The sequence below is a fragment of the Pyxicephalus adspersus genome, chromosome 4, assembly GCF_032062135.1.
Source record: "Pyxicephalus adspersus chromosome 4, UCB_Pads_2.0, whole genome shotgun sequence".
Classification (NCBI taxonomy): Eukaryota; Metazoa; Chordata; class Amphibia; order Anura; family Pyxicephalidae; genus Pyxicephalus; species Pyxicephalus adspersus.
The window spans coordinates 41,848,292-41,862,000 of NC_092861.1; the positions used below are offsets into that span (position 1 = coordinate 41,848,292).

A 13,709-nucleotide genomic window follows, 5' to 3' on the forward strand; every position below is an offset into this window, starting at 1 on the left:
TACTTTTTCATGGTATGTTACAATCATGAAAATATTTCAATTTAAGTATTCAGGGGTTCCGTGATTTTTGTAGAAACCAACAGTGCCCCCCGAATTGAAGACAAAGACATTTTCCACCTGAATATATTTAAAACTGTATATCAACCATTTTCCCATAAACTTATACACTGTAAAAACCGTACAAAAGTTTTAAAAGATAATTAATTTTATTATTTTGTTTAGTTAATTTATTCTGCTAATAGAAACATCTGTATCATGGTATATACACTTAAAACATTTCTGTACAATGTATTATAAATATGCTACTGTGCAGAATAATATAAGTTTACAATGAATTTCACCTTTTCTTATATATTATTTTCATTAGCTGTTGCTCAAATAACATGAGAATATAAAAATATTAAAGAACACAATGCAGTTTGGGTAGCAAGAAACCAGATTTAACACTCTGGCGGCATAACATAGTTCACATTTTAGAACCTAATTAGCAATAAGTGACATGGAACATTAAGTTAAGTAATTTAAGTGAATCTTGCTGACTCATTAAAGAGCCACCACTCTATAAAGCAAACAGGTATCTATTTTCATGTTTAAATTACTGCTTTAACATAATTGCTCTATCATGAATATCATGATCAGAAGTTCTCATTCATACTATGAGCAGAGCGTTTAAGGCCCACACACAATTGGCTACCAAATGCAATGGATGGCCGCCGTGACCATTTTGAGGGCTTGAGGGGAGGTGAGCCAACATTAATATAGAGGGTCTTTTTGCAATTTTGTTAAATTGTAAAACTTTGTTAAATAAAAAAAAATGATGAACAGGATTGAGAGATCTAGGATTACCCAGGAAATAACATAAGGATACAAAGTAAGTCCACTTACTTTAATAATACGTATGTAATAAACAATACAAAAAACATAATCCAGCAAAGCTTTAAAATATATACAAATACAAAAATATGAAGTATTTTTCACAGTACCAGACTACATTACACAGTATCAGACTACATTACAGTACTTTAGAACTGTATTGGCTAAGCTGACATCCTAATTTTTATCATAGACTATACTGTGAGTGCTAATGTATAAAATTGGAAGTAAGGAAGGGTATGTTGCTAAAGCCATCAGACAATTAAAAAAAACTGAGTTTTGAGTTAGCAGTTGCTTAAAAGTTAGTTTTTACCAGTTTCTGTACCAGATCATACTTGGTCATGCTAGTTGCTCTGCTAGTTTACCCAGAAACTAATGCCTGTGCCAAGCCTGTGGCATTTTCTGTTGATCAGCGATGCCGATCTGGCCTATTTCTGTCATACCATACATCCCTACTTTTGTGTGGCCAGGGAGCTTTTTGATCAAGGCTTGTGTTGTAACTGTAAGGCTTGTGTGTCTTTGGCTTGTCAACTATACACCATGAATCCACCTCATAAAAATGCTATAATTGGCAGATGGTGGTCTCATTGGTTAGAGGAACCTCTATGACAGAGTATATCTTTGGCAAAGGCAGATCTAGATACACTGATTATAGCATAGGGATCAGAGTGCTCAGTGAGTGAACAATCTGAACTTTTATTCTAAACCTGTAATTTGGTCATAGGACAAGCCACCCACTGGAATCCTAATACGCAGTATTTGCCAAGAGGGGTTAGTAGTTTAGGGACACAGGGATATCTACATTTGGTTTGAGACACAGGTTTAAACTAAATATACAAAGCAAGTCTATTATCATGGTCAGATTCTCAGTATTACACTCTATGTGCCACATCCCGGCTAGTATAGCAAATGTACTTCCAAAAAGAAACTTTTTAGGCACTAATCATAATGAAAAACTTAACTGTCATTCATAAACATTAAAAGCAATCAAATAGTTTTCTTATCTAATAAATAACTTCTAAGATGCAAAAAATACCAAAAGGGTTAAAAACATCATGTTCAAGTATACATAGTCTCACAAATATCAGATTACTCAGGAATTAACAATGAGACCTGCAAACACAGTGATTATTATTGTACTCAAACAACTTAAGGTGTTTTATATCTCTAATTAATTGTAAAGCAATGTTTATTTGTACAATATATTTTTGAGTGTTTACAAAAATAATCACTGTATTTGCAGGTCTCGTAGTTGATCCCAGAGGAAGCGGACAAAATAGTCCGCGAAAAGTGTCAAATCTAATATTTGTGAGACTATGTACACTTGAACATGATGCTTTAACATTTTTGGGGATTGTTGCATTTTAGAACATATTTGTTAGATAAGAAAACTAATTTATTGCTTTTAATGTTTATAAATAAAAGTTACGTTTTGCTTTATGATTAGTGCCTAAAATGTCGCTTTTCGGTCTATTTTTAATAGTACAAAGCATTGTAGTACATACACTGGTTACATTTGCAATGAAGTGAACTTTACAGCTACTGGATTTAACTCAATATACTAATTTGTTGTATGGTGTAAAACATCCGTTTTGACATTGATGTAACCTTAAACCTATACATTTTTTACATAGTAGATAAATAACATTAGCTTATTGATGTACAGAGAGAACCCCAAAAGGGCAGCTTAATGTTTCTGTCTCCCTCTCTCTGCCTTTACCTATTTTCCCCTCTTCCTTTTTCTTTGTTATTTCCCTTCCCTGTTGTCAATTCCACTGTTACAAAATAATCTGGCAGCCTGTAGCTAAATGAGAAGGATTACAAGAGTTGAAATATGTCCTGTTTACTTCTTATGCGATTAATTTCCATTTGTTACAGTGACTGCAATGTGTCTCCTAATCGTACCATTGTTATTATGAGACTGATAATTACTGTTTACTTTGCTACTATTACAATTAAAGGTAATTGCGTTTGTTACAGGATGCCTGGTAATTCTATGAGGAGTATGAAAGCGTGACCGCTTGTCAGTTTCATCTAACAATGAGTACAGAATCCAAGTCTGTGTTCTTCCACAGCTGTATTTACTCTGGATATGTTTCCTTTCATAGTCATATCTACAGAAGTGAACCTTGCATACCAAGACCACTCCTTGGCACAGGATATGTGCAAGAGAATTCATCTCTTTACAGGAACGTCTAAGGACTTATCCTAATATTTGTAATTATTAGGTTTACTGTGCGTTCCAAGACAACCTGTTTATAGGAAATCCACATTTTATACACAAAGAGCAGTGATGATGTATATTGCCATAACACACAGCATGTAACTTGATAAAGGTTTACAATATGCAGATTTTCAATTGGCTGCTATAGCCTGCTGTGCTATCCACATGAGTATGTCTCTTGTCTCAACTTTGGGGTTGAGCAAATTTTGGAAATGAGTCTACATATATCTCAGGTAGATGGAATTTATCAGTTTACTGCATTGTAAGCCTGGACTGGCAGCAACATAGACCAGGGCCTAAGACTAAAAAAATGTTACACAGGAAGCAAACAGCCCCCTGGATTAAAAAATTATAACCTGTTTTTTTTATAGCATTTTATAGAAATTTAGAATGTAGTCAAATCCTAGTCAATAACCTAATGTCATGAGGAAATTGCATTTATACCCATTTATTGGTAACTAAATACTTAATTTATCCATGTTTAACTGAATGAAATGGTTGTAGTCATTCATAAATTAGTAAACCCCTGAGAACTATTATATGGTATACTCATCATGTAGTTTAGGTATACTCACCTAATAGTTCCCAAATGGCCACATTCAGTTTAGGGTGACCATTTTGTAAATATGTTGCATTTTTTATGTTGCGTTGTTCAAGTTCAGATACAGAAAAAGAGAATTTTCGCAAGTGGTCATTATAACAAACATTATAACAAAAGTTTAACAATCCAGTTTTCACGTAATCTGTAAAATAAATTGTTTATTTTATACATTTGCTTTCCATTCATTTCTCACTGTCCTCATAATTATCTCCCATACATAGTTTCCAGGCATGGATCTATGTTATACTAATCCTGGCTGTGTGGAAGACACTTTAAAAGTCTTTTCTGTTTCTTGAAGTTTGTCCTCTATGTGGAGTTTTTTAAACAGCATTTGTCTGAAAGGTTGGCACATAAAGAAATAAATGACAGGGTCAAGACATACATTGGCGGCTGATAATAGCAATGTCACTTCTTTGATATAAAACAGATTGTTTTTATATTGACAGCTATAACCATAGGTGGCAGTTTGACTTATGGTGTATGGAATTCGGGTAATGTGATAGGGAACAAAACAGATAAAGAACACAATTAAAATACTGTATATGTTCCTTGTAGATTTTCTGCCAGCCTTTGAACCTCTTCTAAACTTTCGATGAGATCTGTATATTTTCCTTGATATTGAAACATAAAATGTAAGAAGAAGCACAAACACAATAACGAATATACTTATGCATATATAATTAGAAGCCTTATGCCATTGGATGCCCAGATAGCTTTTAAGCTTGGCACAGGTTAGCTTTGTTGTGTCGTCATTGTTTTGGTTAGTCAATATCATATTTGGGATAGAAATAAAAGCCATGCCTGCCCATATTAATGCTGAGATAACCTTACTGTGGTATACATTTTGAAAGGAAGAGTTATTCATGGGTCTCATAATCTTATAATAGCGATCAAATCCAAGAATCCCCAAAAATATGATTCCAATGTACATGTTAAGGTAAAAAACAACTGCTGAGTATCTGCAAACAAACAGACGTAATTGTTCATCTCCAAATTCAGCATCGTTTATTATTTTTATGGGGAATGTCAAAGTCATTAAAAGGTCGGCAACCACAATGTTTTTCAGATACACAATGAAGCTCCTGTTACTGGGGATATAGCAGAAAATCCACAAGTTGATCCCATTTAGAAAGAAACCGATGATAAAAATTAAAGTGTACAAGGTGGGCAGAACTTTGGTAACCACATCTGCATTTGGATGGCACTTACTTTCTGAATTATTCAAAATAGATTCTGTGAAATTATTCATTTTTATTTTTAAGAAGGATTTTTTAAATTAACTTTTTTATTAGTGCACTAACAATACTGTGATATGTAGAGAATGATAAGGAGGACTGATCTTTGCTCTTAATGGATCCCAATCTAATTTGTGAGCTTTTAGTAAAAAAGGCACAGATAAAATGCAATAAACAATCTAAATCCGGGGTAATTAAGATGTTGATTGCTTTGTATTTTATACATCAGGGTGAGTCTTCTGTGTTTTTTAATATTATATCCATTTTAATTCAGAATATGGCTGTTATCCAAACCATTACCAGAGAGAACAAAAGCTCTTTGTTGTATTTGTAGAATTTCAAATAATTGTTTTCTGAAGCATTATAAATTTAGTGGTGGTTTTTTGTATTGAACATCTAGTGTTAAAGGCTATGAGTGGATTTCCCAGTGGATGAATCTCTATCCAGGTGGAAAAGTTTTCCTCAAAGCTGATTCGTCTTCTCTTACATGAATGTTTTCTGTGGCCTCTGATTGCTTCCAGTAGGAGCTGCAAAGACAAAGAAAAGCATTGTAGTTTATAACCAATAACTGTTTCCCAGGGTAAGGAGTAGCCTTTAAAAACAGAAAAATGTAATTATACTGCCCCTCAGCCTACATTTTAATCCTTTAAAGTGGACCTATTAACATAATTTTTATTTTTAAGAGTAGAATTTAGAGCCCTTTATATAAGAGTAGAATTTAGAGCCCTTTAGAGCAGATTTTTGCTTTTATATAAAGCAAAAATGTTTTTTTTTTTTTAAATACCTTTAAAAAAAAAGAAAAAACACTTGGTGGGCTGCTGCCAGAGATCAGGCATGTGCAGAAAGGGACAGTGCAATGACGGTGCTGACAGTGCTGGCAACATCTGACAGTGCAAGAACGCCTGGCAAAAGCCAGAAGATGAAGGAAGAATATGACCGCACCCAGTTCCTCCGCACGGGAACAAAGAAAAAAATCCAGGATGGCGTGGGACCCAATAGATGCCAGGTATGGTGGGGATTTTTTTTTATTTCAATGAAAGTTCAGTTTTAAGTGGACCTTTATTGCAGCATATATAAATACCTGTCACAATATTGTCACGGTCCCTTCTAGAATTTCAGATTGCCAGGATACTGGATTCTCGAATTCTCTGCAGATCTCTCCAGTATCTCGTTCACTGGAAGGGGTACGGTCCGGAGGAGAGAATGTGGGTTCCAGCAACTGACGTTATTGCAAGTCGTCTAGTGAGACCTTTCCACAGGGCTAATCCGGATAAGGTCAGTCCTGGGTGTCCGGGGGCCACCTGTAGAAGGGGGGGGGTACTGTCACAGTCCTTTCCGTGACTGAAGTTTGAGGATCTGTCAGACAAGCTGCATGTGAGGTTATCTGACAGTCTCTTTGTTTTTACTTGTTTCTGTGTTGTTGTTTGTAATGACCACTCCCCTTGTATCAGGTGCAGCTGGTGGTCATTACTGCTCCTCCATTTAGTCTGGCCTCACACTTCATGCTATGCGGTTGATATTCACTGCTGGGATGTGAAGAGCTGGAGTGTTGTGCCATCATGAGTTCCTGTTTATATCTGCTAATAAGATAAGTTGCTTTACTTTTGGTGTTTTGGTGTTTTGTGGTTATTTAGTTGTTTACTAGGCCTCAGGAAGACACTGGGTCCTTCATAGGGGAATGAACCAGCAGTCTCAAGCCAGACACTATTCCTAGGGCTATACAGGGCTAGTAGGGACTAGGTTCCTGTGTATGAGCATTCCCACCATCAGGGGATACTCATACTGTTAGGAGTTAGGGCTAGGTTAGGGTGTCTGTTAGGGGTGACCATTCCCTTTTCCCTAGTCACTGGAGGCCTGGTCCTGAGTATAACCCTTTCTGTTTCCCTCCCCTCCCTGTTATCAGTGACAAATATATACCTTCACTACCATTTTTTTACCCTTTTTGTTCTTTGATCTGCAGGCCAGGTTAGTTTGCCTTGGTTGAACTGATGGTTTTAGCATGCTATTTATCCTTTATCATAGTATTTAGACTGCAGTATTGTAACAATGTACCAAGTGTCAAGATTTCAATCAGAACCAGGATTTACATACAGTAAGGCCCATCAGACTTGCAGTAAACCGGAGCAGTGTTCCGTATGTTCCACAGTTCCAACTGCTCCCATTCAACTCTATGAAAGTGGTTCCGAACTATTGCATGCAAGCACACAGCTGTGTTTGCATTGTGGTTGCAGCAGAATTCTTGGAAGTGACATGCTGCTTCTGGCTTGCGGTATGAAGAACCCCTCCACAACCACACTGAACTCTTGACACAATATTCATCAGGCACTGCAGTTAAAAAATGCATTACAGTTTAAATAGGGTGCCTGGGAGCACACAGAATTCAACTAAAAGTAAAAAAAGCCCTATACAGAGGTCAGATAAATGTCAGATTTCTGTCACTGAAAATCATCTTTTCTCTTGTTTGCAGTAACAAGAGAACGAATAAGCATATATACAGTGCCGTTATGTTCTATGGGGAGGGAAAGGAGGAGGATGAATGAGCAGCGCACCGCTTCTCCATTGGAAAGTATCTAGTCTTTTCTGATCAGTTGTTTATCAATCCAGCAGGGTTTGATCTCTGTGTGAGGCAATAAATATTACACTTAACATGAAAATATGTGTGATGCTAGGTCAACTCTAAACAACACACCTGCTAACAATTTCAGTCATAACTATTTCTTTTGAAATGTGTTGAATGCCAATTACACATAATAATATACCTACATGCCTAATGTGTTCTGCTTTCTGCACAAGCAGCTGCTGCCTGCTGTGTTTTGTAGAAGTTATGACAGAATTAACGTAGGATTACAGATCTCTATGAAGTAGAAACTAATTGGGTCCCACAAAAACTTCTAATGGACAATATGGCTATGTTCCATCCCAAACAAGTGACATGAGCTGTATTCTGAATGAATATGGGGTGATAAACATAAGGACTCCTGTCTGCAGCTCCTGTACCAGTCAACATCATTATGGTGTATTACCACTGAAAGCGTAACAGGTGCTTTGGTAAGAGAAATGGAGGAGTTTGTGCATCTGCTTGACATGTCACATTTTAGAATGGGAGTTTAGGCTGAAGTTTGTTACACTGAAAAAGGTTAATGATCTTTGGCTCTTTACTCAAATTCATGTTAAAATAATCAAGATTCTAGTGAGTTCCCATGCCATTCAGTGATAGAAAACAGACTCATCAAGGGTTAAACTTGGGAGGAAGAACCTCTGACCTCCCAGCTCACTGCTGTTCTTTCAGTGCATGATTGTTGATCTCTGTAGGAGTATGGACCTCACAGCTTTTTAGCTCTCTGGGTAACCAGCAGACCAAGCCCTTGTTTATACTGTAGTATTCTCTGCTACAAAAGCAACAACAGCATTTTTACTAATGCTCCAGTTGGATGGTTGTATAACAGGGGTTAACAGTAAAGAAGACTTATCCTGTTTTATTCAGAAACTGGTTGTAAACAAATTATAAACATGTTTGATATATTTATTATTAGCTAGAAATGTTCTTCAAATATACTTTGCAAAAGACTAAACTCTCAACTTGACTTTAGTCCGAGAGTGTGGTCTATAGCCACCTAGTTCATTTATATATATGTGCAAACGTTTTTATCTAGGCAACATAAAAATTCTGAAAACAAACAAGAGAAAAGAGGTAGAGAGTTTTTTCATCAACTTAAAGTTTGTATACATTTGTAAAACAGCCATTTAGGTAGAATGTACCAGGATTACCACAGTGTTTATGTTCCCCAAGTGTGCTTCCAGATTGTCATCTTATTTAACACACACAGACCCATGATGTCACCCTCCAAAAAAATGCAGGCATGCATAAATGTAGACAGATACTGGCTTACATGGAATAAAAGTCAAAATTTCCCTTCTTCTTCAATAGATTTGCCACACTATTATTACTAATAGGAGCAAACTCCTGTTTTAAAAAAAGAACCCGAAACAGTTACTTGCCTACACTTTCTCAGGAATCCTGAGCTATGCAGAGCTATGCTGTGCAGAGAATGTTTCTTTGATGTACTAAGAACTTCTAATTGCTAAGCAAACCAGGAGGATTCTCTATGGCAGATTTTCCATGAGAGATGGTCTAACCATACAATATGGCTACTACTAACACTACTCTAAATAGGAATGAATCGTGTTTTTAATGCAGATGACCTACTTTGGGACAATGAGGTGTTGGGAGATAAGTTTTTATAATATGTTATGCAGATTTGTAATTCGGCTATATTAAGTCCTATTCACCCATTCAAGCTGTGATACTAGTACAAATAATCAAAAAGCAGACAGAAAGTTTTGTTGGCTGCCCTCTGCTTGATTTTTTTTTAAATCTTATTATTGTCACATTTAAGTCCTTGCCCATCCATAGTATTGCCCATTTTAAAAATTGTATGACTAAATTGGGGTGGTAATTTATAGTTTATATTCCATTTTGTATATTTTGATTCTCATTGACAAAATGTTATTATTACACCACTGAATTAATTAATATATATATATATATATATTTACACACATCACACCTCACATTCCAAATTGTCTTGACGTTGGCTTTGATTCTGCCCTCTCATTTACCCCCCATATTCAGAACATTTCCAGGTCCTGTCACTTTCACCTGGGCAACATCTCCAGAATCCGTCCCCAGAGACCACCAAACTTTCTGAACATGCTCTTATCTCTTGGCTGGACTACTGTAACCTACTCCTCTTTGGTTTTCCACTAACCCGACTCTCTCCTATTATGAATGCTGCAGCCAGACTCATCCATCAGCCCCACCGCTCTTCTTCTGCCGCATCTCTTTGTCTTATTCACTCCTACTTGCCTACCCATCTTCTTCTGTCTTTTGAAACCCCTACACTACTTCCCACCACTACATATCTCCCCTCCTAATATGTGTTCCACCCCCCCCTCCCAGATTTTAAGCTCTTCGGGGCAGGGTCCTCTCCTCCTTTGTCACTGTCTTTATTCATCTCCTGCAACCCCTAATTATTGTACAGCGCTGCGTAATATGTTGCCGCTATATAAATCCTGTTTTTAATAATAGTTATAATAACATATATATATATATATACACTAAATAAAAAAGAGCAGTAGCAGCGTGCACCAAAACCACCATTCATTATATAACTGATGCTCACAGGACTTGACATTTCCATAGATTAAATAAAAGCTAGATAAGGATAGACTGGATGGGCTTATTCTCTATGGTAAAAACTGTCTTACTGCTTACCAATTCCATACTGCACTATCTGTAGTGAAAATCATAGTTTTCCATGACACTATACGCAGCTTTATTGCATTCCAAAAGCCTGTAACGTAAAGAATTTCTGTTGTATATCCTATATGTTTGGCATGAATACATGTCCCCCATGACGTGTCCTGCTTCCCATTACTTTATTTTTTATAAATGACTTGCTTAATAGCTTCAGCGGAATTTGCTAACAGGACCCCATAGCTAATTGCTGGCCTGTTCTTAAAATTTTAGGTGTTATACTGACCCACCTACTTTAGGACTTTTTAGATCAATCAACTGAAGGATGTATACAGAACATTAAGGTTGTTGGAGAAGACATTAATTCTTTGTTGCACACTTTTGAGTCAGAGGACTTTGTTTATTAAAGCTCTACAAAGCCGGAGAGGATTCAATTTTATTAGTGAAGCTGGGTGATCCAGTAAACCTGAAATGGGTCTGGTTCAAGATTTAAAACATTTGCTACCAAATAGCAATTAACTTAGGAATTCCATTTCAGGTTTGCTGGATCACCCAGCTTCACTGAAAAAAATGTATCCTGTCCAGGGACTCAAATATGAAAGCCAGAGGGCCCAACGTAAAGCAGTTAGAAATGTTGGTAGGCAGCTGTTTTAGCAGTCATAGTGTTCTGATAACGTTTTTCCTTCTGCAAAGTAGATAATTGAAACCCAACATATGTAAAAATAAAAAAACAGCTTGGCCTGCAGTACGCACCTCCTATTCAGTACTGCCCCTCTTACAGAACTGTGGATGTACTGCTGTAAATTAATTCTTACACATTGCTATCTTGTGCAGATAATATATTCAAATTTGCAATTCAACCTACCCCTTTTTTTACCTCCCACATCTTACTAATTATATATCACTGGCCAATAGTATTTTGTGGGCAAAACTGAAAAATATTAAACACCAGCAAATAAAGAAATCAATAGGCACTGAAATGACTATAAAAATTCAGCTAAATGGCAGGAAGTATGCTACAATGCCATCCATAAACCAGTGACTGAGTTTTTTTTTTTTCAGCCAATCAAAGCATAAAAGGAAATACTGAAACCACATACCCATGTCTGTACTCTTAAGACAGAGGAAACGACCAACCTGACCTTTAACCACAGCAACATTTCTTGCTGAACACATCCAAATGTCCTTCAGAAATATAACCCATGGTAATATATATTTTGCTTAGCCATATACATTGGTGTATTTTACGTAGGTTATATTTAATTCATATAACAAACAGTATAAACATAGCAATCTTCGGTTAAAAAACAGACAATTTTGTCCCAAACCCTCCTATCTGGGAGGGGGGGGGGGGGGCAAGGTAGATAAAGGACTAATGATCTATACAATATTGATCCTATAGCATTGGTGCTTCAACAATCATGATATGATGTGATGTCCCAACGTGTTTCGCCTGTATTGACATCTTCAGTTCAACTAGTATAATTTAATACCAGAAAAATGTATAATTATATAAAGTTATTGGTAGGTATATGAGGCGTGGCAATAAAACAAAGCTGATAAATGTACAACATTGTATGGGTAATATATATATATATATATATATATATATATATGTGGGTAAGTACTCACAGTTCAGCACTCATCAGGATTTATGGTTGAAGGTAGAGAGAAGGATCAGAAGAAACTTTGCTAAATAGCTGAAAAGTGGGAGAGCAAGATAAAGTGGATATTGAGTAAGAGATTATATCCAAAAACCTGGAGGTGGATATATAAAAATGGATGGTGGAAATGAGCTTATGTATCAGTGTGGAGAACAGGTGCTAGATGGTGGTGCTGTCTAGGAGATAGGGCAACTGGATTGTGGCTGACAAGTATGGCACTTTAAAAAGGTAGGGACTGGCGCCCTGAAATGTGGACTGCGCATGCGCCATGGAGCGGAAGAACACTTCCGCCCTGAAAGGTTTCCTGTACTAGGGATGAAGAGCGTATTTGCTTTGATGTGTCCATTTATTTCTATTGTCCTTTAATTGGGTATATGTGTTTTTTAGTAACTAAATGCTTTATAAATGTATTTTTCAACAAAAAATTTATGATAAATAGACTTCAGCCATAAAAAGTACCTGCTAAAATAACCATTGATTGAGAACACTGAAGTTATGGAAACTGCTTATTGAATCAGTACAAGTATGATATTATTACTCATCTTTTGTTTTGAAAATGTATGTGACAGCACTTTTATTAGTGTCTCTTCATTCTGTATAGTCACATTGCTGATAAGTTACTAAACAAAACTGGTAACAAAACTTTTACCTTACCCTGCTACATATGCCTATATAGCCTCTGCCCATTATTAATCACCCATGTGCACACATACACCAGCCAGCCTTACCAAGATAGTTATGGTACTTTATTTACTTTAAGAACAAAAAACAACAAAATCTGAACAGGTACAAAAACTTTTAAGGAAGTATGACATTACTAAATTGTTGTATCATGCATCATAGGTAGTTTTCCTTGTTCAAAATTTGGCAAACTCAAACTTGCTTATGAATCTAATTAAATGTTCATGGAGATGTATCTTGTTAGATTTTAGCCATATTTAGGGCTACAGTCAAAGAACAGCATGTGGAGCTGAATACTGCTATGAGAGACATATAGGGGCAAAAAAAATAAAAAAAAAAATAAAAAAAAAACAAATAGAAATAAAGTCTTTTTTTTGTGAGGATGGTATAGATATGGAATGTAAACTTTTGTTGTTGACTTGCTCACACTGAGTTTTGCAGTACAAAGCACTGTGCTTCCTTATATACAAAGTAGTTGATACTTATTTCCCGGCTTTTTTTGCTGCAGATTTGGTCTGCTACTCCTTTCAGTTTTCTGAAAGGTGCCCTCACCATTTAGTGGTACCCACAACCACCACTTCATTATCCACACCCCCATCACTGGAGGCTACAGCCCGCTTAGACCTTCCTGCAAAATCATCAGTGCTTATTGCTGTTCCCTGTCTAATGTCCCCTGACTGCTGTATCACTGCTATTCCTCCATGGTGATTCTTCTATCTTCCTTATCCTAAATATCCTAAAGGAGGAACACTAGTACATGACTACAGTTTTTCTCCTGCAGTAAGTCAGTGATCATTTGATCAAATAAATCTGCCAACTTCTCATAGCCAGTTTGTGGTAATAGCAAAGAAGAAGGTAAAAAGTGCATTATCAGCACTTGGAAACCCCCAGCTCTGCATCCGGTGGAGAAGATGCATGGTCAACACTACTCCCTGCTTATGCTGTGGCTGAATAGTATGATCATAGTAAAGGTGGTCATGCCTTGCCTTCAGGTGGTATGGCTCAATTTCCTCTTTGTCAGGCTGATGGTGTTCACCCCTTTATACGTGCACATTCAGAAACTCTGCTTTTCACTTTAAACAGCCTGGTATTTCTTTAACAATGGTATACTAATAACTATTAGTATAGTATAACTATAATTGCAAATGTGAGGATAAATATTGTATGATATGGT

At 36.5% G+C, this 13,709-nt stretch overlaps 2 protein-coding genes across 3 annotated transcripts in view; one reads left to right on the plus strand and one right to left on the minus strand.

The window, feature by feature from the left end:
* MED12L (mediator complex subunit 12L) overlaps window positions 1-13,709 on the plus strand; it is a 203,543-nt gene that overhangs the window by 70,906 nt on the left and 118,928 nt on the right. The gene's annotated exons all lie outside the window — the stretch shown is intronic.
* Window positions 872-13,709, minus strand: part of P2RY14 (purinergic receptor P2Y14) — a 22,679-nt gene continuing 9,841 nt past the window's right edge. For both annotated transcript variants that reach the window (XM_072407959.1, XM_072407958.1), the window contains one exon: window positions 872-5,460. In XM_072407959.1, the coding sequence (XP_072264060.1) occupies window positions 3,940-4,947 (1,008 nt within the window). In that variant the 5' untranslated portion in view covers window positions 4,948-5,460 and the 3' untranslated portion in view covers window positions 872-3,939. The remainder of the gene's footprint in view (window positions 5,461-13,709) is intronic.